Source organism: Megascapheus bottae, chromosome X (genome assembly GCF_031878675.1).
Source record: "Megascapheus bottae isolate mThoBot1 chromosome X, mThoBot2.hap1, whole genome shotgun sequence".
NCBI classification, from domain to species: domain Eukaryota; kingdom Metazoa; phylum Chordata; class Mammalia; order Rodentia; family Geomyidae; genus Megascapheus; species Megascapheus bottae.
In genome coordinates, this window is record NC_143547.1 from 40,847,403 (window position 1) to 40,873,974 (window position 26,572).

General features: G+C 39.8%; 1 protein-coding gene across 1 annotated transcript in view; it reads left to right on the forward strand.

Moving 5' to 3' along the window:
• Positions 1 to 26,572, forward strand: part of Tex11 (testis expressed 11) — a 243,360-nt gene that overhangs the window by 27,312 nt on the left and 189,476 nt on the right. The window contains exons 3-6 of the mRNA XM_090327103.1: positions 13,983 to 14,067; positions 17,305 to 17,384; positions 25,166 to 25,246; positions 25,336 to 25,455. Coding sequence (XP_090183229.1) covers positions 13,983 to 14,067; positions 17,305 to 17,384; positions 25,166 to 25,246; positions 25,336 to 25,455 — 366 coding nt within the window. The remainder of the gene's footprint in view (positions 1 to 13,982; positions 14,068 to 17,304; positions 17,385 to 25,165; positions 25,247 to 25,335; positions 25,456 to 26,572) is intronic.

The following is a 26,572-nucleotide window of genomic DNA, read 5'->3' on the forward strand; positions in this document are numbered from 1 at the left end:
CACCCCTGCCCCTCATCCTGTTTTCCTCCCTTCCCTATCCAACTTCAAATAACCAAATATGCATATATATAATATATCAGATATTCTCAGTTAATTTTTTGTTAGCTTATTAACTATACAGAAGGGGAGATTTCATTGTTACCTTTCCATACTTGTCATGTTTACAGTATGTTCCAATCAATATTTCTCTTTTTTTTTGGTGGTATGTAGGTTTTTAACTCAGATTGTCATGCTTACTAAACAGACTAGGCTGAGCCATACTTCCATTCCATTTTTGCACTGGTTATTTTTTGAGATAGGACCTTGTTTCTGCCTAGGTGCATGCTTGGGCAGAGATCTTCCTATTTATGTTTCTCACCATAGCTGGGATGAAAGCAATATGTCACCAAACTGAACTTCTGTGGAGATGGAGTCTCAGGACTATTTTTGCCTAAGGTACTTTAAAACTGCAGTCCTGTTCTCATCCTACTGCATAGCTGAGATGACAGGAACACACAATTGCAACTAGGGTTTGGTTGAAAGAAGGGATCTTGCAGACATTTTGCAGCAGCTTGCCTTGAAATGCCCAATTTAGTCTCTAGAGTTGTAGGATTGCAGGCATGAGCAACCATGCCTATTTGCTCTGATCATTTTTGAGATAATATCTCATCTCCCCCCTCCAGGCCAGCCTGGGCATGAGCCTTTCTATCTCTTTACTTCCTTTCATTGCTGTGATAAAAGGCATATGTCATCACTCTGTCTCTTCTGGTGAAATGGTGTGTATATGGGGGACAATTATCTCATAAGTATTTTTGCCTGAGCTGGGTTGGAACATTGATCACTCCAATTTTAGGCTCCTGAATAGCTAATATGACCGTTATGAGCCACCTGACATACAGCTTAGTTTTTCTTTTTCCAGTTCAGTGCTGGAGATTAAACTCTAGTTCTTTGGGCATGCTATAAAGATTTCGTTTTTTTCTCTTTTCAGTAGTGTGTGTTGTTATTGTGCATGCACGCACGCATGCACACAGGCATCCTCACTACTAGGGCTCGATCCCAAGGCCTGGTCCCTTAGCATTTTAGCATTTTGACACAAGGCTAGTGTTCTACTACTTGAACCATAGCTTGACTATGGCTTCTTGCTGGTTAATTGATGATAAGAATCCCACAGACTTTCTTGCTTTGCCTGACTTGAACCCTGATCCTCTTATTTTAACCTTCTGAGTAGATAGGATTACTAGTGTGAGTCACTCTTACCTAGCTCCTACTGGGGTTTGAACTCTGGGCCTTTCAATGCTAAATGGATACTATACCACTTGAGTCATGCCCCCAGATATTTTCTGATTATTATTTATTAGATAGAGTTTTTGTTTTGTTCAGGGACTTCTACAGAGCCCAACCTTCTTACCTATAGCCTATCACATATCTGAGATGGCAGCTGTACCCTGCCACTTCCATCTTGTTTATTGAGATGAGTCCTTGTTAACTTTTTTTCCAAGCTGATCTTGAGTCATAGTCCTCTTGCTCTCTATACGGTTCACAGAAATGAAACTTCCACATGGTTCTGGCAGAAAAGAGTTTATTAGAGAGCAAACTGCTGGCCCACGTGCACTGAGGATCTGAGGAGTAAAAGGGCCAAGTCAGGCTGGTTGGAGTTTAATAGGAAGAGGGCAGGAAGAGGTGTGACCTAGGTGGTCCAAGATATGACCTCAGGGAGAGGGGAAGTGACTGCTTCCAGGTGTGGCCTCCACTTGGGCAACACTCATGCTGGATGGAGACTTCCTGCATGAGGAAAAAGATGTGGGGGGAGGCACTATGTGCATACTGGCATGGAGAAAAGCTCCAGTTTTCCCAGGCAGACCTAACATTCTTGGCTTTTGGTAATTATAGAGGGATACTGATTCACTCTGGCCACTGCCTGCTGGCAAGGGCATTGACATTAGGGGTAAACGGTGGGAATGTGGTCCCATGTAGGAAAGAGCAGCTGTTCCTTTGTGGTGAAAATGTGTATGTGTTGTTGGATAAAGTTTATGAGGGGTGTCATTTTCTTCATGGATTTGGGATAGCTTTATTTTGGTAGATCTTGGAAAAGAGCAGGTTTACTTGCTTAGTGTTAGTATAGAAGAGGCAGGAATAAGGTCCTCCTTTACTCTTGACAGATGAAACTACCGTGGATATCAATTCAGCTTAATTGGTGACAGTGGTCAGCAGGACCTGATGACAGCCTGTCATTTTAGGTTGTAAACCTAAGATTAAGGGTCTTGCGAAGACTTGATCCCCCAGCAATACTGGGGGAGAAGAAAAGGGGCATTGATGAGACTGAGGGAGACATTCATCCACATATCAGTAATGTGTATAAGAAAAGTTATGACAGGAAGATAATCTATTAGTGGAGTCTTTGCATCATTAGGGGGAAGTTTCCTAGAAGAAAAAGTCTCCCATATGTTAATTCAAAGGCACTAAGGAAAGTAGGGCTGTGGGAGGAAGTATGTAAGTGGACGTGTGTGTGGGGTAACAGTACTGTCCTTGGTTGCTGGAGTTCCAAAGAAAGTTTAGTAAGTTGTGATTTAAAGAGTGCATTAGGTCTGTCAACTTTTCCAGAAGACTGGGATCCATAAGAAATGTAAAGATTCCACTGGACATGTAAAGAGGCTGGCAAGTGTTGGGTCACTTTGGAGATGAAGGCAGACCCATTGTCAGATTGAAGTGACCTGGGTAAGCCAAACCTGGGAATAATTTCTTTTAGTAAGACAAAAGCAATAGCATCAGCAGTCTCTGAGAAGGTATTTACCATAGTTAGAAGCCATTTTTTTTGCGAGGGAGGGGGGTTGGTTGTGGGGCTTGGACTCTGGACCTGGGTGCTGCCCCTGAGTTCTTCAGCTCAAGGCTACTTCCCTTCCCCTTGAGCCACAGTGCCACTTCTGGTTTTCTAGTGGTTAACTGGAGATAAGATTCTCTTGGACTTTAGTACCCATGCTGGCTTTATACCATGATCCTCAGATCTCAGCCTCCTGAGAAGCTAGGATTATAGGTGTGAGCCACCAGGCCCAGCTGTTAGAAGCTATTTCTGTTTGCTTATGTGGAGGTATGTGGTGAAGTCTTCCCCTGAGTTATGTCTCTGGGCTTGGTGTGTGGGGAGGTAAGGGAACAAGTTGGGTAGGCTTGGGTAATAGTTTTTAGTTTGGTAGTTAGGCTAAGACAATGGAGTAAAGGTTTAAGATGGTGAGAGAGAGGCTTTATCCCATGTGCAGGGCCTGGTGCACTTGGGACAGAAAGCTGTCTGCAGATCTCTGCTAGTAGAGCCCAAGGTTTCTACTGGTTATGACGAATGAGGGAAACCATTGAGCCTAAGTTCCTTTGAGTCTGGCTTACTTCACTTAATATGATTTTTTCTAAGTCTTTCCATTTCCTAACAAATGGGGCGATGTCATTCTTTCTGACAGCAGCAGAGAATTCCATTGTGTACAAATACCACAACTTGTTGATCCACTCATCAACTGAGGGACATCTAGGTTGGTTCCATATCTTTGCTATGGTGAATAGTGCTGCAATGAACATTGTTGTGCTAGTGGATTTAGTATGTCCTTGTTTCTGGATGGTTGGGTAAATGCCAAGTAGTGGAATTGCTGGGTCATAGGGGAGCTCTATGTTTAGCCTTTTGAGGCACTGCCACACTGCTTTCCATAGTGGTTGAATGAGTTTGCACTCCCACCAACAGTGTAGTAGTGATCCCTCCTGGCCACATCCCCTCCAGCATCTGTTATTATTTATTTTCCTGATCCTGGCCATTCTAACTGGAGTGAGGTGGAATCTTAGAGTTGTTTTGATTTGCATTTGTTTTATGACCAGAGATGTTGAGCATTTCTTCATGTGTCTATAGGCCATTTTTGTTTCTTCTTCAGAGAAGACTCTCTTTAAGTCTTTGGCCCATTTTTTCATGGGATGGTTGTTACTTTGGAGGTTAGTTTTGGAGTGATTCAATTTTTTGAGTTGTTGATATATTTTAGATATGAGGCCTATGTCCGTTGTTTGGTTGGTGAAGATCTTCTCCCACTCTGAAGGCTTCCTGATTAGTTTACTAGCTATGTCCTTTGCCATACAAAAGCTCTGCAGTTTAATGCAGTCCCACTTATCCAGCCTTTCTCTGATTTGTTGTGATTCTTGGTCCTTATTAAGAAAGTTTTGACCTGTGCCAAGGAGGCCTAGTGTATCTCCTATTCCTTCCTGTAAAGTTTTCAGTGTGTCAGCTTTTACCTCCAGGTCTTTGATCCATTTGGAGTTAATTCTAGTGCAAGGTGACAAAGAAGGATCCAACTTTAGTTTTCTGCAGGTGCTTAACCAGTTCTGCCAGCACAACTTGTTGAAGAGGCTGTCTTTCTTCCATTCTATTTTTTTGGCTCCCTTGTCAAAGATTAGGTGGCCATAGGTCTGTGGTTTAATATCTGGGTCCTCAGTTCTATTCCATTGGTCTTCAGGCCTGTTCCTGTGCCAGTACCAAGCTGTTTTGATAATTATAGCTCTGTAATAGAGTCTAAAGTTTGGAATTGAAGTTCCTCCAGCGCTGTTCTTTCTGCTAAGAAGTGGGCTCTACTAGCAGAGATCTGCAGTAGAGCAAAATCTTGATACATAAGGCCATATAATGTGAAGCTAATTGAAAGGACCTCCAGGATATTGAAACAAAAGCCATATAATGAATGATTGCTGTCCTTAATGTACTATGTTGTCTCTCATCTCCTTTGCTGTCCCTTGGTTTTCTCATATTGTTATAGTATCTCACTTTGTTATCTGATATATTGAATTCATTTGTATTTGGATATTTGAAATTTGATAGGGATGGGGGGAAAACCAAGATGGGTGGGGGGGTGGGAGGGAGGGTAATGGGTACCAAGACATGTGAAAGGGTATCAATGTATGTGAATTAATGCACCTTCTATCTGGCAAATATCATGTAACCCTTTTACTAATTACAATAAAAAAATTGAAAAAAAAAAGAAAGCTGTCTGCTTGTGTCTTGGGAAGAACAAGCTATCCTCCTAGGGACCACCATCCTTTGCTTCCTGGGAGGCTCCCTGGTGGGAAAGTTCCTTAAGCTCCTGTGGGGTATAAGAAGGCTGATTGGAGGCAGGATCAAGAGAGCTGGAGATTATCTCTGGGCTGCTAGCTTTGCCTCCAGAACTGCTTTTTTTGCCAGTCCTGGTGCTTAAACTCAGGGTCTGAGCACTGTAATTGGGATTTCCCAAGGCTAGAGCTCTACCACTTGAGCTACAGCACCACTTCTAGCTTTTTTTTCTGTGTCTGTGGTACTGAGGAATTGGACCCGGGTCTTCGTGCATGCTAGGCTAGCACTCTACCACTAGGCCAAACTCCTAGCCCCAGATCTTGCTTTTGAGTTACACAATGCCCAGTTCTGTCTGGTGTCCATGAATGATGGCTGCCTGTTGAGGAAGGGAAGCTGCTTCTAGGAGCTTAAGTATAAGTGCAGCATTAGTAATGGAGTCCCTTTTGTAGACAGAAAGCCATGCTCCTTCCAGAGGCTGCGTGTGAATGAAGACTATGATACGAATATTTTGAGCCAGTATGAATATTAATCCTCCAACACCTGGCTAGAGTTAAGGCCCTAGATAAGGCTATAAAGTTCTACCTTTTGTGAGGTAGTGTCGGGGGGAGGGGAATGCTGTCAATAATGGCACAGTTATTAAAGTGGCATATCCCACAACTCAACTTCCCAGGGAGGTAGATGTGGAACTGCCATCGATGACTAGGTGACTTCTGGGTAAGGAAATGAGATGCTTATGATACCTGTAAATTGGAGTGTGAGTTCCCTCAAGGTCTCTGTTACAGGAGTGGAAAAGAGGGTTAGAACTGCATGGAAGCATAGTGGCTGGATTGAGAGGAGGGCAACTTTCTAGTGAGAAATTATAGTTTTCAACAAAACATGAAAGAGTTGTAGATGGGAAGGGGAAAAGGAAGACAGGGTTTTCTGAAATAAAAGGTCCTTTAGTCTGGGGATAACAAACACTTTTGGGCTGGCCAAAAGTGAGTTTTGTGCTCTCCTGTGCTGGGGTAGCTGCTTTTGACAAAGCTCAGAGGCATGCTGGCCAGCCTTTTACCATTGGGTCTAGTTGTTTTGAGAGAGGAAGGCCATGGGTCTGAAAGAGGGGCCTGATATTTGTCCAAGATCACCAGAGCCAATTTCCCACTTCTCAGTGACATAAAATAAAAAGGGTTCTGTAAAGTTGTGTAGAGCCAGTTTTGGAGTCCAAAGAAACACCTGCTTCAGTACTTTAAATGGGATGCTTATGAGCTTTATGGGGTCCAGCCGTTCTTGTAAGGGGCCCTTGGCGGCCTCATAAAGAGGTTTGGCGAGGTTAGCAAAGTCAGGTATCCAAATGAGAAGAAAGCCCACAAATCCCAGGAAAGACAGAATGTCCTTCGTGGTCTGTGGGACAGAGAGAAACTCAATGTAGGCTTTTCTATCAAAAGTAGTTCTTCTCTCTGTGGGAATTATGGACAGACCCAGATTTTGTTATGAGTCTTGGAAGGGGAGATTCTATATCTTTTGGCCTGTAGGAAGTTAAAGAAGTCAGCCATATGTTAGCAAGCCAGCTTGAAGGAAGGGCTTCAAAGAAGGAGATCATCCACATACTAAAGAACGATACTAGAAGACACCTGAAGACAAAGGAGATCTGTTGATAATGCATGTCTAAAAACGTGGGTACTGTCTTGAAACCTCTGAAGGGGGACAATCCAGGTCAACTGTTGATACCTAGAGGTGTCTGTGTTCAACTGCATAAAAGCAAAGTGGTCCTGACAGTGTAAGGAGATTGTAAAGAATGCATCGTTTAGATCCTGCAGGGAGAAGTGAGTGGTACCAGGAGGTATCTGAGTAGTTATTGAGTTAGGCCCACAGGATGAGTACTAAGGACTGCAGTGCTAAAAATATGCAGGTCCTAAACTAGGTGGTAGGTTCTATTAGGTTTAATCACTGGCAAAATAGAGATGTTAAAGTTAGCAGGTCTGAGAAGTTTTTGTTTGAGGGTGATGATGTTTTGGGGTTTTTTTTGCCAGTCCTGGGCTTGAGCTCAGGGCCTGAGCACTGTCCTTGGACTTTCTCAAGTCTAGAGCTCTACCACTTGAGCCTCAGCACCACTTCTGGCTTTTTTCTATGTATGTGGTACCGAGGAATCGAACCCAGGTGTTTGTGCATGCTAGGCAAGCACGCTACCACTAGGTCAAACTCCCGGCCCAGTAATTTTTATTGTAGGTAAATCTTGGGAGTATGATCCTAGCTGGCAGGAAGAAGAGGGACAAAGTCCTTAATGTCAGCTGGGTGGCTGGTGGCTCACGCCTGTAATCTTAGCTACTTAGGAGGCTGAGATCTGAGAATTTCAGTTCAAAACCAGCCCAGGCATAAAAGTTATTGAGATTCTTATCTCCATTTAACCTCTAGAAAACTGGAAGTTGTGCTGTGGCTTAATTGTTAGAGCGCTAGCCTTGAGCTAAAGAGCTCAGGGAGAGTTCTCAGGCCCAGAGCCGACCAACCAAAATATAAATAAATAAATAAATAAATAAATAAATAAAAGAAGTCCTCAAATGTTGAACAGAGTGTTAGTCACTTCAGATTCTAGAGAAGAGTCAGAGTTCCATTGCCCTGGAAAACATTGTCTAAATCTCTGAAGATAGTATAATCAAAACTCCCATTTTTTGGTCAGTGAGACTGATTATCTAATTTATATTTTGGCCAGGCCTTATTGCAATAAAAATAAGGTGCAGTGGCCTTATCGAGTCATTGAAGGAAAGGACCTTTAGAGAATGGAGGAGGCACCCAAAGAGGTGTCTTTCCTGGAGCATGACTGGATGCACCCAATTGGAAATGCTGGAAGGAATTTTGGGTGGGGGAGGGGAGAGGAGGAGGAGTTCTGTAAAAAAAAAATGCAGTAGAAGGCATTAGTCACATAGACCTAGAGAGGGAGGATGGTAGGGGATGGAGTCCTGCAGGATGTAAGGGGCGGAGTCACATAGATGTAGAGTGGCCAGAGAGAGGAGGGGAGTCCCAGTCACTCACCAGCTCTAGAGAAGGGATGATGTGGTGGATGCAAGGCCAGCAATAGTAAGGGCAGGAAGTTTGAAGTGGGATTCCTCCCTTTTTTGAGAGTTTGGTTTAAGGAGTGGTGGTCAAGGAGCAGGATTAACCCTCTGAAAGAGAAGCGGGAGGAGGGGTTCAAATAACTCCTGACCTTGACTTTTCTGGGTTTGTGCACCAGGTGGAAGGTTTACCAAAAGGAAATTGCCACGTGGTTCAGGCAGAAAAGAGTTTATTAGACAGCAAACTGAAAGTACCTCTGCATTGGGGGTCCATGAAGAAAAAAGGGGACCCAGAAAGTATTGGTGTTTAAGTAGGAAGGGGGTGGGAGGAGGTGTGACTGGGTGGTCCAGGATGGGACCTTAGAGAGAGGAGAAGTGACTGCCTTCAGGTGTGTGTTTCACCTGGGCAACACAGGTGCTGGGTGGAGAATTCCTTCATGGAAAAGGAAAAAAAAGGCCAATGGGATGGGCTGCGTGCATACAGGCATGGAGAAAAGCTGCACTTTTCTTGGGCAGACCTAACATTCTCTGCTTTCCATGTAGTTGAGATTACTAGTGTGAATCACTAGTGAATCCAAGCCCTAGAGGGTTAGTTTTTTTGTGGGGGGAGGTCATAGGGCTTAAACTCACCCTGGGTGCTGTGCCCAAGCTCTTCAGCTCAAGGCTACTGCCCTGCTATTGAGCCAAGCCCCACTTCCGGTTTTCTAGAGGTTAACTCGAGATAAGAGTCTCAAGTCCTTTTGTGCCCAGGCTGGCTTTGAACTTTGATCCTCAGATCTCAGCCTCTTGAGTAGCTAGGATTACAGGCATGAGCCACCGTGCCTGGCCCTATAGGTTTAGTTTTAATCTAGTATAATTTTTTTTCATTGTCTATGCTCTTAGGTGTTATATCTAGGAAGATCTTCCTAACTCAAGGACATGAAGATTTCCCCATTATATTTTCTTATAAAATTATATACCTCAGCCAGGCATTGTGGCTCACATTTGTAATATAATTTTTTGGGGAAGTGGAAATTGGAGGGTTGTGATTTAAAGCCTACCTGGGCATTTAGCTTTGTCTTTCTACCCTTATTAAATATCAGTTTTCCATAAATGTGAGAGTTTATTTCTGGATTCACTTCGGTTACTTTGTGCTATACTGTTCTCTGGTTTTTTTTGTTTTTGTTTTTGTTTTTTTTGTGTCAATATTCAGTATTGAACTCAGGGCTTCCCTTCTTACTTGATCTTCTTGTGAATAGCTGGTAGTCTACTACTTGAGCCGTAACTTCAGCCTAGCTTTTTGCTTATTAGTAAGAGAAATATCCTCTTGAACTATTCTACCTAGACTGGATTGGAAGCTCTGTCCCACTGATTTCAGTCACCTGAAACAGGTATGACACTGGGCCTCTCTTCTTCTCTCCTCTCCTCCTCTCCTCCCTTTTTCCTCCTCTCCTCCCCTCTCTTCACTCCCCACCCTTTCCCTCTTCCGTATGTATGTATGTATGTATGTATGTATGTATGTATGTATGTATACACATACACATGGAGAGAGGGAAAGAGAGAGAGAGAGAGAGAGAGAGAGAGAGAGAGAGAGAGAGAGAGAGAGAGAGAGAGAGAGAGAGAGAGATATGAGTTCTGTGTTCTGTGTAACTCAAGATTTCCTGGAACCCAGGATACTCCTGTCCCAGCTTCTTAAGGGCTATGATTAGAGAACCTTGGTACCTACCTGTATATGACCATTTATTTTATTTTTTATTATCTTTAAGTAGTTGTACAAAAGAGTTGCCACTTAAGAAAGCAGTGTATGAATACAGTGCATTTTGATCAATGTCACTCCTTTAGACATTCTTACCTCCCTCCACCCACTTTGTTTTGTTTTCAGTACTGGATTTGAACTCAAGATCTTGGCTTTGTTGGCTTGCTTAAGCCATGCCTTCAGCATTAATTTTGTTGGTTCTTTGGAGATGGAGTTTCACAGACTTTTTTTTAACCTGTGCTAGTTTTGAACTGGGATCCTTAGATCTCATCTTTCTGGGTAGGTATGACTACATGTATGAGCAAGTGGTAGCTAGCTATTGTGCATTATTTTATATGTCTGAATTATATTCATTTAAGGTGATTTATTATGACTTACCTATGCATTTCTTTTTTTTTTGCCAGTCCTGGCTTGAACTCAGAGTCTGAGCGCGGTTCTTGGTCTTTCTCAAGGCTAGAGCTCTACCACTTGAGTCACAACACCACTTCCGTTTTTTTTTCTGTGTATGTGGTACCGAGGAATCGAACCCAGGTCTTCGTGCATTCTAGGCAAGCATTCTACCATTAGGCCAAACTCCAGGCCCAGGCATTTCTTTATTATTGTTTATTTGTATTCCTCACTTTCACTAATTAGAAATATATAAGGAATACTATTAAGTGCAAAGATTATGTTCTTGCAAATTTTGGGTTATTTTCTTAGGGTAGTGTCAGAAGAGCATTTATTAGAACAAAAAATGAGCATTTTGGACTCTTTTAAAGTATTGCCAACACTGTTTTCCAAAAACACTCCAAAAGTTACCTTCTTTAAATTGTTTTACTCTAAGTGTTCATTTTCTTTTTTGATATTGCAAGCGATTTTTCCCTTTGGGAAATTTGGAATCAGTTGTTAATTTCACATGTTTTTAGTGATACAAGTCAAATAATACTTCATGTGAAAGTCATTGTTAGATCAACTATGGCATGAGAATACAATGCCAGAAAGATTGAGATTGGCATGAGAATTTTCCCCAGTATAGTAAGTGAAATGACAGTAATGTTAACAAAATCATTTGTTGAAATGGAAACATTTTAGAAAAAGCATTGAAATATAGGTGCAAAAGATGTCACTGGAGAAAAGAATTAAGGACAAAATGTAAGATTAGGGAAATAGCTACTGCCTAGTGTGCACAAGGCCCTCAATTTAATTCCTAGCAAGGAAACAAAATCATACTTCGGTTGCACATAGTGTTTTTGGTTATTCTTTTTAGTCATATTACTACCAGTATATTATAAGGTATATAGCTTCTATCATATTTACCATAACACCTACAGAGATTTAAGCCAAGGCTATGTTATACTGGCTTCAGACACTAGTTCCATCAAGGACCAATTATTGCCTTCAGAGGTTTGTTGTTAAAAATGAACCTACCAGTCAGCTGTCAGTGGCTTATGCTTATAATCTTAGCTGCTCTTGAAGCCAAGATCTGAGGACTACAGTTCAAAGCCAACCAAGGCAATATGCTCCTATCTCCAATTAATTAAGATGGAACTAAAGGTATGGTTTGAATGGTAGGCCATTAACCCTGAATGAAAAAGTTAATGGACAGCAACAAGGCCCTAAATTCAAGCCCCAGCCCCATCACAAACACAAGCAAACAAGCAAAGAAACACCTAATATTCCCAATTACACATTTTGTGTCGTCATTTTTTTCTTGTGATATTAAGAGTTTGGTTTAGTTTTGTATTTAGTTGACAATATTCAATCTGATGAAAAGATAAACCTTAAAGAAACGTTTGAAAAATTTGTCTCCTACTCCCTAGAACAAAATACAATGAAAGAACAAGTCCTATTATTTGAATTTGTATTCTTTATTTAGCATTTTGGCAGGCACTACATAGGCTATGTAAGCTGTATAAGACATGCTCTTCGTTATCAAGAATTCCAGTTGTGAATAAAAAATAAGAGCTAAAATAATTTAAAAATAGGGTTTGGGCTGTGTAGCTCAGAGGTAGAGTGCTTGTTTAGCATGTCAGATGCCTTGGGAAAACAAGTTCATGTGGGAGTTCTTGGAAGGTAGAGTCTCTTGGATCCAATTGCTTTGTGGGACTGGAGAAAATCCTGAATCAGGTCAGTCTGCCATAATGGGTAAAGAACACACCAATAAACTGTGAGACAAATGCCTTTCCACATGCCTTTTGACCTGTCAGGAAAGAACACTTAGTCTTCCGTCAGTTTTGCTGATTGGTAAGATGTGGTGAGAATGATGGAAGATCATATCTCCAAAGGAAAAATGAAAATTTGAAGATATAGCAAAGAGTGACAGGGCTCACTGTGACAGAGAGGTGAAAAATTGTTTCCTCCCAAAGGTAATCAGAAATATGAGAGGGGAGGTGGAAGAGAAAGAAGATATAGAATAAATGACTGTCTTGTAAAATGTATGTGGATTGTGTGTTTGCTCAAGCTATTGTTTTGCTAACATGAATTAGACTCACTATAAAAACTCCACATACTTTTGTATGTTTAGTAAGATTCTTTTTAGCTTTGTAGCTTTTTTTTGGCCAGTCCTGGGCTTGAGCTCAGGGCTTGAGCACTGTCCTTGGACTTTCTCAAGGCTAGCACTCTACCACTTGAGCCTCAGCACTACTTCTGGCTTTTTGCTATGTATGTGGTACCGAAGAATCAAACCTGGGTATTCGTGTATGCTAGGCAAGCACTCTACCACTAGGCCAAACTCCCAGCCCCAGCTTTGTAGCTTTTTGAGGCACTATGATGTCTAGTTAGATTTAAAATCTTTTGATGGTGCATGTTCCTAAATATTTAATGAATTCCTTATTTTCTTGTACATAAAAAAAATCTTTGTAGGAATTAGTGTCATTAGTAAATTTTTGGGTTTTTTTAAGGATGTTTTTCTAAAAACATTGTGTCTTTTTTTTTACTAATTTTTCTTTTTCATTATCTTTAAGTAGTTGTATAAAGGGGTTTCAATTCAACATGTCAGTGTGTGAGAACAATGTATCTTGATCCACATCATCATTTTCATCATTATCTCCCATCTCCTAACCTCACTTGTCCCCTCAATATACCTGGTGTATATTTTATTTTATTTTTTTAAAATAATTTTATTGTCATTATTAAGGTGCAGTACAGAAGGGCTGCCATTTCATAACTCAGGTAATGAGTACATTTCTTTTCCTGGACAAGTTACCCTTTTCCCTAGTTTTCCTCTCCTGTCCCTGCATAGAGGGTACTGAGTAGCATGATTTTGTTTACCCTTCCTCCCTCCACTTCTGTGTCCCCTTTACTCTTGTAAAAAGAAAAGCAAACATAAACACCACTACCATTATCAACACAGCACAATCACCAACACTACCACCACCAACAAAACTCTGTTTCCACTTCCTGGAATTTGTTTCAGTAAATGGTATTTTACATGTTCAGAGGAGTAACACATTTGGTTTCTCCCTGTAAGGGTTGTGAGTCTTGACTGTTGGTGTGTGAATGACTAGATTCCTGTATAGTTTATCATGATCATTAATATTTTAGATCTTGCTTCCACATATGAGATTGTCTCTCTGAGATTGGCTTATCTTACTTATTTTTCTAGCTCTATCCATTTCCCTGCAAATGACAAAATCTTAATTTTTATTGTGCATATTATTAAAAAATAGGCCCTGGGTTTGATCCAGGACAATCCCTCCAAATAACAAAACCAGGATAACCTGACAAACTGAATTATTCAAAGTATTATAATTTTTAAAATATGTGACAATCAATACAAAAATTCAAAGAAGGAAGAGAACTGGCGGGGGGATGTAGCAAAATGGTGGAGTGATTGCATTCTGTAGACCCTGGATTTTACCCTTATCATTGCCAAAACCACACTGCAGGGAAGAAATGAGGGTGGTACAGAAGAAAGTTCCATATAAGCTTCAGTGTTTGCAAAAAGTTTCATGGATGTTGCTGGTAAGACTGAAGTGAACTTCAGTTGCATAAAGACAAAGAGATGTATTTGCCAGGTATAAATAAAGATTGTATAGTTAATTCTTTGTAATAGTACGAAATTGTTAGACTGAGAGATAGAATGAGATTAGATTATTGAGGAGTAGAAACCCACAATAGTCACACAAACACAGAATATTCCAGAAAGAACATATTGAAGGTGGGGGTAATTTAATCAGCTGAAGAAATGTTTTTCTTTGTACAGATTGAAGAACTGGCAGTGAACCTGTGGAATTGGGCAATTACCAACAAGCTAGGATTGTATATGAATGATGAGCAAATAGCTAAAGGTATATATACATTTTGTGATTCTTTTCATTCTTATTTATTTATTATTATCTTAAAGTAGTTATAAAAGAAGTTTCCATTTAACAAAGCAGTTTATGAATGCAATGCATTTTCATCAATGTCACCCCTTTTAACATTCTCATTCATTCCTCCTCTAACTATCCCTTCTCTCACTCTTTTTTAGTATTGTATAATTTACATTGGATTCTTGTATGCATTCCACCCCCCATTTTCCTTTTCATTCATCTAAGAAGTATTCTTTATCTACATGTACATTAAGTAGTGTTTCTACCATTTGAATGATTTTTGACCTGATCTTAGATGGAAATTTTTTAAGAGCTAATCAAACAAAACAATATAGTATTTGTTTCTTAAGCAAATAGCCTCCCTAAATGTTATGATTTTTCAGAGGCTAGCTCCTTACTAACACAAGTTTTAAAATCATGACACAAAGGTAGTCTAGAGATGAACAATAGATATGATTAAAGAATAGGAGTATTAGATCTGAAAGAAATATAAATTAACCTGGACTGTTTCTTGTGGAGAAGAAATGATAAAAAATCTTCAGAATTTTGTAGAACTAAAAAATAGCTTTCTCTCTCCACGGATAATAAAATGAAAATATTGCCATGTGAGGGATTTTGCTTTTAAAAAGAATAGCTTCCTCATGAGGTAGGTCATTAGATATTGGGATGAATTATTAAGAAAAGCGGCAGAAATTCTGGTAAGAGCAAATGTCAAAAACAGGAACAATAAGACAAAACCTCCAAACCACACATCTTGGATGCTTAGAATGGGGTCCATTGTTTGGCAAGGTTCTAATGCTTTAGGTAAGTGAGCAAGGTCTAGTGTAATGATCGTTACTGCTTTTCATTGAGCGACAGAAAAATACACTTATGAATGTGTATTGCCCTACTATAATGGCAACAAACCAAAGGGTGAATCCCTGGCTTGTTTGACTTTGTAAGAAAACAAGTTTCTTTTTTTTTCTCTAGGCAGAAAATTGTATTTTATTGTCAGGGTGAGGTAAAAAGGGTTTACAGTTACATTAATCAGGCAGTGGTTACATTACTTATTGTACAGTGATACCCCTTCCCATGTTTTCTCCAACTTTCCCTCCCATATCCTTTCCCAATCATCTTGTTTTAACCCTTCCTTATTTCAAATAAAAAAATAAACGTATATACAATATACCAGGTACCAACGTCAGCTACAGTCAAAATATGAGATAAACCATAAGTAGAGAAACCAAACCAAACCAACAAAAACAGAGAGAGAGAGGGGGGGGGAGAGGGAGAGGAGGGTGGGAAGGAGAGAGCGGAAGAGGGAGAGGGAAAAAGAAAGAGGGCGAGGAAGAGAGGGAGGGAGGGAGAGGGGGGGAAGAAATAATCTCACACAGTAGGTTGAGAGCAACAAGCACAAAAATCAAGCTCCTGGAGTTCATTTCCCTTACCCTCATCTTATGTGGCCGTATCTACATAGCTATTGAGTTATTGTGGTCCTCTGCTGGGAAAATCCTGGATGTGTACTACTTATTGCAAATGAGGGAGACCATGGAACCTATGTTTCTTTGGGTCTGGCTTGCTTCACTTAATATGATTTATTCCAAGTCTTTCCATTTCCTTATTAATGGGGCAATGTCATTCTTTCTGATGGCATATAAATGAAGCTATGCCATTTAAATGTAGGTAAAAGCAGATATCCTGAAACCTTTACAAGAAGGAATAGGAAATACACTAGGTCTCCTTGGCATAGGTCGAAAATTTCTTAATAAAGACCCAGAAACACAGCAAATTAAAGAAAGTTTGGACAAATGGGACTGCATTAAATGGTAGAGCTTCTGTATGGCAAAGGATATAGCAGGTTAAGTAGAAAGCCCATAGAGAGGGAGAAGATCTTACCTAACCATACAACAGTAAAGGCCTCATATCTAAGATGTATCAACACCTAAAAAATTTGAATCACTCCCAAATAATCTTCAAAAAAACAACCATCCCATTAAAAGATGGACAAAGACTTAGAGACTTCTCTGAAGAGGAAATAAGAATGGCCTATAAACACATGAAGAGATGCTTGACATCTCTGGCCATAAAAGAAATGCAAATCAAAACAACTCTGAGATTCCACCTTACTCCCATTAGAATGGCCATGATTAAGAAATCTAATAACAACAGATGCTGGCGGGGAGGGATCACTATTACACTGGTGAGACTATCAACCACTCACTATGGAAAGCAGCATGGTGGTTCCTCAAAAGAATAAACATAGAGCTCCCCTATGACCCAGCAATTCCACTACTTGGCATTTACCCACTCGTCCAGAAACAAGGACATACTAAAGCCACAAGCACAAGGACGTTCATTGCAGCACTATTTACCATAGCAAAGATATGGAACCAAACCAGATCCTCCTCAGGAGATGATTGGATCAAGATGTGGTGCTTATACACAATGGAATTCTATGTTGTTACCAGAAAGAACGACATGGCCCCATTTGTAAGGAAATGGAAAGACTTGGAAAAAACCATATTAAGTGAAGTAAGCCAGACTCAAAGGAACATAGGCTCAGTGGTTTCCCTCATTTGTAATAATTAGTACAAAGCTTGAACTCTCCTAGCAGAGGATTACAATAGCGCAAAACCTAGATAGATACATAAGGTCATATAGGATGGGGCTAAATGAAAGGATCTCCAGGATATGGAAACAAGAGCTTTATCTTATGTGATTGTTGTTCTTAATCTACTATGTTATTTTTCTTCTCTTTTTTTGCCTTTGGTTAATCTTATATTGTTATAGTATCTTACCTTGTAATCTGGAATACTGTATATATGTTTATTTGAAATAGGAAAGGAAGGGGGAAACAAGAAGATTGGGAGGGGATAGGGGAGGGAAAGGGGGCAAAACATGAGAAGGGATATCAATGCGTGAGAAGTAATGCACCTACTATCTGGGGAATATAATTGTAATCCCTCTATACATTACAATCAAAAATTGAAAAATAAATAAACTCCAAGCTACATTCTTAGCAAGAAATCTGGCTTTTTCCCCCTGCCACTGCTGTGTCTAGGACTCAGGTTCTCATGCTTTCATGTGGCTTTTTGGATCAAGGCTAGTGTACTACCACTTGAGCCACACCTCTACTTCTCTGACTTCATTTTACTCATATTTACTCTTTATAGTTTTACATGAAAGGAGAAGGAGTAATTTGAGTTTAATGAGTGTCTAATTACTCTTTTGCAGTGTGTCATGTTGCTTGCAAATTGATTTGTATGTGTGATACTGCAGTGGCTTCAGAAACAACTGTTCAGAGACAGATTTTGGTAAGTCCCAATTGAGGAGAATGTGCAAATGGATGAAGAAGTTGTTACTCTGAAAATAATGAATAGAATTATTGTAAGACTGGAAAGGAGTTGAGCCATTTAGTGCTGTCTTCTTTTAATCATTAGAATAGTTAAAGATCTCAGTGGTACTATACATCTTATTACAGTAGTTCAGTAAACTAAATATTGAATGTATATGTCTGGATTTATGAATTACCTTTTGCTTTTGTCACTTCTGCATTTATAAAGTAGCAGTTTTTCTTCCCAAGGGAATGTTATCATTTTTTTTGCATTAAAAGGATTTCTCCATCAATGAGTGGATGAAAAAAATATGGTATGTATTTATGTATACACACAGACGCATTCACATCATGGACTATTACTCGGCCTCAAAAATGAAATTTAGGGGGCCGGGAGTTTGGCCTAGTGGTAGAATGCTTGCCTAGCATGCACGAAGACCCGGGTTCAATTCCTTGGTACCACATACTTAGAAAAAGCCAGAAGTGGTGCTGAGGCTCAAGTGGTAGAGTTCTGGCATTGAGAAAAATCCAAGGACAGGGCTCAGGCCCTGAGCTTAAGCCCAGGACTGGCACACACAAAAAAATGAAATTTAGGAACTGGGCTCTGGTGGCTCACACCTGTAACCCTAACTAATCCAAGAGGCTGAGCTCTGAGGATTGCAGTTGAGACTCTTATCTCTAACACACTATTCAGAAAAGGCTGGAAGTGGTGCTGTGGTTCAAGTGGTAGAGCCACAGAAGCTCAGGGCAGTGCCCAGACCCTGAGTTCAAGCCCCAGAACAAGAACAACAACAAAAAAAGAAATGAAAAAAATAAAAGAAAGAAAGAAAGAAAATAAATTTATTTTCAGGTTTTGATCATGTTGTATGAGATAAGTTAAATTCACAAAGCTAAATATTACATGTTCGTTGCTTAAAATGATGATGATAACAGTAATGGTACTGGAATATAGATGTAAAATGGGGACTGTCTAGGAGGGTATCAGAGAGAGGGGAAGGGGAAAAGGGAGAAAGGAGGGATCCTGAAGGTGAAGACGATCAAAGAACATTATATATGTAGTATATATACACACAAACACACACACAAGAATATGGCATAATGAAAAGCATCCAATACTTTGCAAAGGGGGGCAAGTGGGAGAAGAAAAATAGGAATATGGTGGAGGGGGTCAATTTGATCAGTGTGCCCTGTGTGTATGTATATAAATATCACATTAAAATCCTCTCAAATTGCAAATAAAGGCTAATTTCAGAAAGGTAACTTCTTACCTGGACATGATAGCAATACTTCACCAATCCCAGCATGTTGGAGACTGAAGCCAGGAGGACTTTTGAGTTTTTCTACTGAAAACATGTTCTTATTTTATGAAATTTAGTCAATCAATTAGTTGATTTTAATTTAGATAGAAGCTGATTATGTAGTCTAGCAGGAAAACTAGTTTTCTCATTTCTGTGACAAAATACTTGTTTTCTTTTGGCTCCTGGATTAAGAGATGGCAGTATACCAGGAAAGGGGGGACATGACAGAACAGACTAGTTCATCTCACAGTGGCCAGTAAGGAGAGAAAAGGGAAGAAGGGGGCCATAGACAAGGTAGTTGCAAGGACTGGGTCCCACTGACTGTTTTCTTTTCTTTTTTTTTGCTTATACAAATTGGATTTTATTAAAACAAATTTATTATTAACTTTTAACAAGCCAGTGGCCATTTTATTCCAGCTAGGTTTTACAACCTTGTGTCTAGAACCAACCAGCATCACCATCCAGGGACTAAGCTTGTTAGGGACATTTCTTTTTCATTTCCTTCTCTCCCTCCCCTTCCCTCTTTCCCCTTCTTCCTTTCCTCTTCTGGTACTACCTTCCTCGCTTTCCCTTCCTGACCCTTTCCTTCCTCTTCCCCTTCAGCTCCCCACCTTTCCTCCCTTATCCAAGGCCCTTCCCCCCTGTCTCCTCCTTCTCCCCCCTCCCTTGTCTTCTCTCCCTCCTTCCCTCCTTTTTTTCTGTGCTCATACTGGGGCTTAAACTCAGGGCTTTGTGTTCTTCTATCCTTGGTTTATTTATTTTGTTTTACTGTTTTGAGATGAAGTCTTACTATATTGCCCAGGCTGGTCTCTAACTTGTGGTCTCAGTTGATCATGTTGTGTCAGCTTCAGTAGTTAAATTACAGGCATGTGTACTTAGCTAAGTACAATATTTGAAGTTTAAAGACCTACCTAGGTTTGAATTCCAGCCCTGTGACTTACTAGCTATGAAACATTGGAAGATTAGTCTTTTCATTTGTAAAATAAGACTGTCTACCTTAGAGTATTAAAGATCACAGGTTTTTTTGTTGTTTTTTTTATTTTGTTTTTCCCTCTCATTGTGGTCACTGCCTCCAAGCTCTTTTGCTCAAGGCTAGTGCTGTACCACTCTGAACCACAATACTATGTCTAGTTTTCTGGTGGTTAATGGGAGAAGAGACTCACAGCTAGAGCTGATTCAAATTCAGTTTCCTGAGTTGCTAGGATTACAGGCATGAACCATTACCAGCACCTGGCTAAATCAGGTTATTTGCGAGAAGTATTTTATAAAGTATAAAATGAGAACGTAAATGTACCAGTGGTAGAATTTGTCCATGTAATGCTTATTGGTTGCTATGACAACCACCTGTCTGCCTGCCTGCCTGCCTTCCTTCCCTGCATTCCTCCTTCCCTCCCTCCTTCCCTTCCTCCCTCCCCCCCCCCTCTCTCTCTCTCTTTCTGCCTCCCACCTTCCCACCCTCCTTCTCTCCCTCCCTCCCTCCCCCCCTCTGTCTCTGTCTCTCTGTCTCTCTCTCTGTCTCTCTCTCTGTCTCTCTCTGTCTCTCTCTCTGTCTCTCTCTCTGTCTCTCTCTCTCTCTGTCTCTCTCTCTCTCTGTCTCTCTGTCTCTCTGTCTCTCTGTCTCTCTCTCTCTCTCTCTCTCTCTCCTCTCTCTCTCTCTCTCTCTCTCTCTCTCTCTCTCTCTCTCTCTCTCTCTCTCTCTCTCTCTTCCTGGGGCTTGAACTCAGAGCCTGGATGCTGTCCCTGAGCTCTTCAGCTTAAGGTTAGCAATCTACCACTTTGAGCCACAGTGCCACCTCCACATGGTAGCCATTCTAATGCTTTCAGACAGTTATATTTTGTCCAGTTTTATAAAAATTGTTTTCAGTGGGAAGGTCGGTTTGAAACAAGCTTTTTATCATGACTAGAATTCCCAAATCCTCACTTTCATTGCTGTTAATTGAAAAAAAATAACTTAGATTTGGGGGTGTAGCTCAGTGATAAAATGCTTGCTAAGTGTGCCTGAGTTCTCCAGCATAGCAAAAAATCATTATATTTACTGTAAATGCACATGTATATTTCGTATACAATTAAATTGTTCAGAGAAGTAATGAAGTGATAAAGTGCTGCTCCATTCCTCCCTAGAGGCAAGCATTTTTCCCAAGGTTTTAATACATCATACATATTTTTTCATCGTGTTGAGATTTGAATTCAGGGCTTTGAATGTGGTAGGTAAGCACTGAGTTATACCCCAACTCAAAAACTATTTTGTTATGGTAAAGATCTACCAGACACAAAAATCAGATAAAGTAGTACAATGAATTCTCCACTTATCCATCACTTAAATATAATAGTTGTTAACTCTTGCCATATACATAACTAATTGTTAGTCTGGAGTATAAGTAAATGGTAGAATGTGTGCTTATCATTCACAAGATCCTGGACTCAATCACTAACATTGAAAAAAAGGGGGGGGTGGAACCACACTAAGAACTATTTCTTTTCTTTTTGTTGACCTTGAGGCTTGAACTTAGAGCCTTGGCACTGTCCCTGAGCTTTTACACTCAAGGTTAGCCCTCTACCACGTAGAGCCACAGCACCTCTAAGAACTAATGCTTCATTTACTAGATTTGTTTATGTTCTGCTAAATTGATGTTATGATAAATGAGGATTTCCCTCACATCCTCTCACACTATCTTCCACAATGTGTTCTCACTTTTGGTATACCATTAGAAGTTTATCTGATAGACTCTTTGTCAAGCATCAGATAATGTATTTAAACTTAGGTTTCATCAGTTTTGGATATTATATCTATGATCTACTTCGTGGGGATATTGGTACTTTTCTCCATCGTTCTTCCCCTTCAGTCTTTCAGCTTCTGTCAATACAACTTACCCTTTTGTTTTTGATGATTCCAAAGAATGGAAACTAAAAGACCACATAATTGACTATGACTATTACTTAAGTAATTTTATTTTCCTTCCATCTGCTAGCTGTCTCAGTTCCAGTTTCTCAGGTATTGTTTTGTTTCATGTAATGCCCTTTGGTAGTATTGGTTTTCCTCATTTATTTTGTTACTACCCATATACACATGTGTTTGGAAAATTTATGAATGCATACATATTATATGTGTACTTATATATTGTACAATGAGGTTTTATTGTGATTTCCATGCTTATCTATAACATACTCTGGTTAAATTTGCTGCCTCCATTACTGTTTTTATCCTCTTTCTCTTTTTATAAGAAGCTTCAAGGAGTGTCACTCAGTTTTAAAATATGTATATGAAGTACTTAAATAAATAAATCACTCTCCTATCACCCTCTTACCATTTAAGGCCACCTCACGCAACCCCTTTCCCATTTTCCTTTTGTGTAATTCTTTTTTATCCCTCCCAAGGTCAAGATTCTGTATATGAAACAGAATATGCCATATGTATCTTTCTCACTTTGGCTTATTTTACTTACATGATGATTTCTAGTTCCATCCATTTTCCTGTAAATAACATAAGTTCATTGTTTCTTATGGCTGAATAATATTTCATTATGCATATATACTACATTTCATTTATCCATTCAGCAGGTAATGTGCAGATAGCTAGGCTATTTTGAATAGTATTGCTACAGACGTGGTGGTACAGATATCTCTACTGTATAAGATTTACGTTTCTTTGGATATATGCCCAGGAGTGTTACAGTAGGATCATATGATAGTTTTATTTTTAGTTTTTTTTAAGAAGCTCTGTACTGATTTGCATAGAGCCTACACTAATTTACATTATCACCAAAACTGATATGGGTTCCTTTTTCCTCATACCCTTCCCAGCATATTTTTTTTTGTTTCTTGATGATTGCCATTCTGACTGGAATGAGATAGAATTTTAGTGTAGTTTGATTTGCATTTTCTTTATGGACACTGATATTCACATATCTATTGGCCATTTTGAAACTGTCTATCATTGGATATCATTTGTCCATCTATTAATTGTGTTGTTTCTTTTGTTTAATTTTTAGCTCCTCATATATTCTAAATGGTCCCTTGTCTGATAAGAAAGATTTTTCCCATTCTGTAGATTTCTTTTTCTTCATTTGGATAATTGTTTTCTTGCCTGTATATAACTTTTTTTATTTTTGCAATCCTATTTGACAATTCTTGCTCACTTTTACTGAGCTATACAAGTTTTATTTCGAAAATTGCTTATGCATATATCTTGAAATGTTTTCCCTATGGATTCCTGTAGTAGCCTCAAAGTTTCCAGTTATACATTAAATCCTTTGATCAGGTTTGAATTTTTTTCTTTTTTTGTACAGAGTGAGAGAAAGGAGCCTAAATTTGCCAACACTTTGTTAAACAATTGTCTTTTCTCCAATGTATCTTTTTTTGCATCTTTGTCAAAGAATTAATGGCTGTACTGAATGGGTATATTTCTGCAGGTTCTCTTCTATTCTATGAGACACGCAGACTATTTGTCTCATGAAACAGATGCAATACACAGTCTGTGCTTCTATTTTTGCCAGTCCTGGGCCTTGAACTCAGGGCCTGAGCACTGTCCCTGGGCTTTCTCTAAGCTAGAGCTCTACCACTTGAGCCACAGCACCATTTCTGGCTTTTTCTATGTGTGTGGTTCCGTGGAATTGAACCCGGGTCTTTGTGCATGATAGGCAAGCACTCTACCACTAGGCCAAACTCCTGGCCCTGTGCTTCTATTTTTGTGCCAACATTATGCTATTTTTAAAAAAGTGGCTTTATAGTTTGTTTTTTTGTTGGTTGTAGGTCTTGAACTGAGGGCTTGGGCACTGTTCCTGAGGTTTTTTTTGTTTTTTGTTTTTTGTTTTTTTTTTTACTCATGCCTAACATTCTACTATTTTGAGCCACAGCACCACTTTCAGTTAAGAGTCTCATGGACTTTCCTGCCTGGGCTGTCTTTGAACTGCTATCCTCAGATCTCAGTCTCCTGACTAGCTAGGATTACAGGTGTGATCCACCAGCAACTGGCTATGGTATAGTTTTTGTTTGGTTGGTTGGTTTTTGCTGGTCATGGAGCTTGAACTCTGGGCATGGTTGCTGTCCCTGAGCCTCTGGGTGCTCAAGGGTGGTGTTCTACCATTTGAGCCACTGTGCTACTTCTGGCTTTTTCTGAGTAATTTGTTGGAAATAAGTGTCTCAGAAAATTTTCTGCTGGGGCTGGCTTTGAACGGCTATCCTTAGATCTCAGCCTCCTGAGTAGCTAAGATTACAGGCTTGAACCACTGATGCCTAGCCAGCTGAAGTATAGTTTTAAGAACAGCTGTTGTGATACCTCCAGCATTGCTGCTTTTGCCCAGGATTGCTTAGGCTCATGGTGTATTTTGGGCTTTCATATGAATAATATGGTACATTTTTCTATTTCTGGGGATATTGACATGGGAATTTTGGAGATTGGAGTACTGAGGTTGGAACTTCTGGTCTTATGCTTGCTAGGAAGGTCCTCTTCCACTTAAACTACATCCTCAGCCCTTTTTGCTTTAGGTACTTTTTGTACTCAGGCTTGCCTTTATCCATGTAGCTGAGATGTAAAGGTACATGCCACTATACCCAAGTTTTATTGGTTGAGGTAGAGTCTTGGTAACTTTTTGACCAGGGTGGCCATTTGTTCTTCACCATCTGAGTATGTGGGACTAACAATCTCATTGATTCATTGTGCCCATCTGACATGGAAATGTTCCTGGAGATTGCATTGAATCTGTAGATAGCTTTTGAGATGAGGCCAAGTGTCTGAAGCTCCTACTGTTCACACCCAGAGCCGTTTCTGTATTTTCTACTTTTATCTACGTTGAGATGTCAGTTTTTGCCTTGTCCCATTTGCTGCCTAGCTTTAGAAATCCTTCATAATTTCATATCTGTTGGAAATGCCTCTTATTTTCCATGAAGAGTAAAAATACATATTTTTCCTCTTAACGTCTGATATCACTTTTAGGGATTTACAGTATTGGGGTGACTGTCGCATGTGCTCATTTTTCCAGCTGGTTTGGTGTTTGCCTCCATAGTAGTTGTGCATATTTAAATATCAACTGTTTATTTAGATATTAATTGTAATACTGAGATTTTTTTCTAGGTGCTTAGTATATAAGGGATATTTGTTTGACTAATGAAAATTTTATTAGATATGGAATGCTAATGAATATTGATATTTTTGCTTTCTGTGGCTCATGTAACTATTAGTCAAACGGACAGGATTTTTTTTTTCATCCAATATCATGCAATCAGTTTGGGGAAATTGTGAATTTTTTTTTTTGCGAGTCGTGGGCTTAAGCTCAGGGCCTGAGCACTGTCCTTGGATTTCTACCACTTGAGCCTCAGCACCACTTCTGGCTTTTCCTAAGTATATGGTACCAAGGAATCGAACCCAGGTCTTCATGCATGCTAGGCAAGCACTCTACCACTAGGCCAAACTCGCGGCCTGAAATTACGAATTTTTAAAATTTATTTTCTAACTTCTCTTTTCTAGATGAATATAAAAGCAGGAAAGGGGTGGATGGATGCTGGAAATACTCTGATTGCTGATGGATTTTTTCATTCTGCCATGAGTGTAAGTTACTATTTTTCTTTTGGCTGGATGGTTTCTAATAAAATACATTTTTGTCTTCATCATTGCTTTGTATTGTCTCATTTTTGCAGAGGCTGGAACAATTTTATGCCATATTAGTTGAGCAGTGCTGCACTGAAACCCATTTGCTCATTCAGAAGGTTGTTGTGGAGAAGGAAGTTTTCAAGGTGCTTACTTACCAAGCAGAATCAGTAGGTATCATAAGCACTACAGGTTTTCAGTAGGGCATTTTGTATATGTAAAATGCAAATAGTGATGAAATATCACCTGTTAGAAGAAAGTCAGGTATCGCTTTCTTTAAATGGGATATCATATTTGAATGCTTACTTTCTGTATGACACGATTATTTATTTTGTGTGTGGGTAAGAGTGAAAAACTGATTATTGCTAAACATCATTTTCAGCCACTACATGTAACATCCACCATTTATTTATGGCAGCAGTCTTGACTTGAGACCTTGTCTTTTTTATTCTCTTTCATTCATGATCTGGATAAAATATTTGCCTGAAAGTTGCCTTCTCATTTGCAGTTGCTCTGTGTTGATAGCTGATTAAAAAATCAGCTATAAATTTTCAGAATTTGGGGGCCAGGAGTTTGGCCTAGTGGTTAAAGTGCTTGCCTAGCATGCATGAAGACCCGGGTTCGATTCCTCGGTACCACATACATAGAAAAAAGTCGGAAGTGGTGCTGAGGCTCAAGTGGTAGAGCTCTAGCCTTGAGAAAGTCCAAGGACAGTGCTCAGGCCCTGAGCTCAAGCCCAGGACTGGCAAAAAAAAAAAAAATTCAGAATTTGGTCTTCTGAGTTTTCTCCTTTTGTCATCATGGAGTTAGATATGCACTTTCAGTTGACAAAATGCAAGCTGTGATGAGTTTGCTTTCTGAAATTAAGTAATTCAGGAAGTGAAATAGACCTTAGAGATCACCTCATCTAATTCCTTTTTTAATTTTGAATACTTATTTTTGCCAGTCTTGGGGCTTGAGCTCAGGGCCTGGGCACTGTCCTTTGGCTTTCTCAAGGCTATCACGCTACCCCTTGAGCTATAGCACCACTTCCTGCTTTTTTTGGTGCATGTGGTACTGAGGAGTCAAACCCATGGCTTTCTGCATACTAGGCGAGCACTCTACCATAGACCATACTCCATGCCCTACTTTTCACAATTTTATCTTATCTTTTAGTGTCAGTATCCTAAGTGGGTGCCTTTATGTCAACCAGTGAAATACTAATATGAAGCCTAGCAGACCTTGATATTGTAACTTTGTTTTGTGGGGAGAGTAGTGGGATTTGAACTCAGGGCCTTTCTCTTGCTG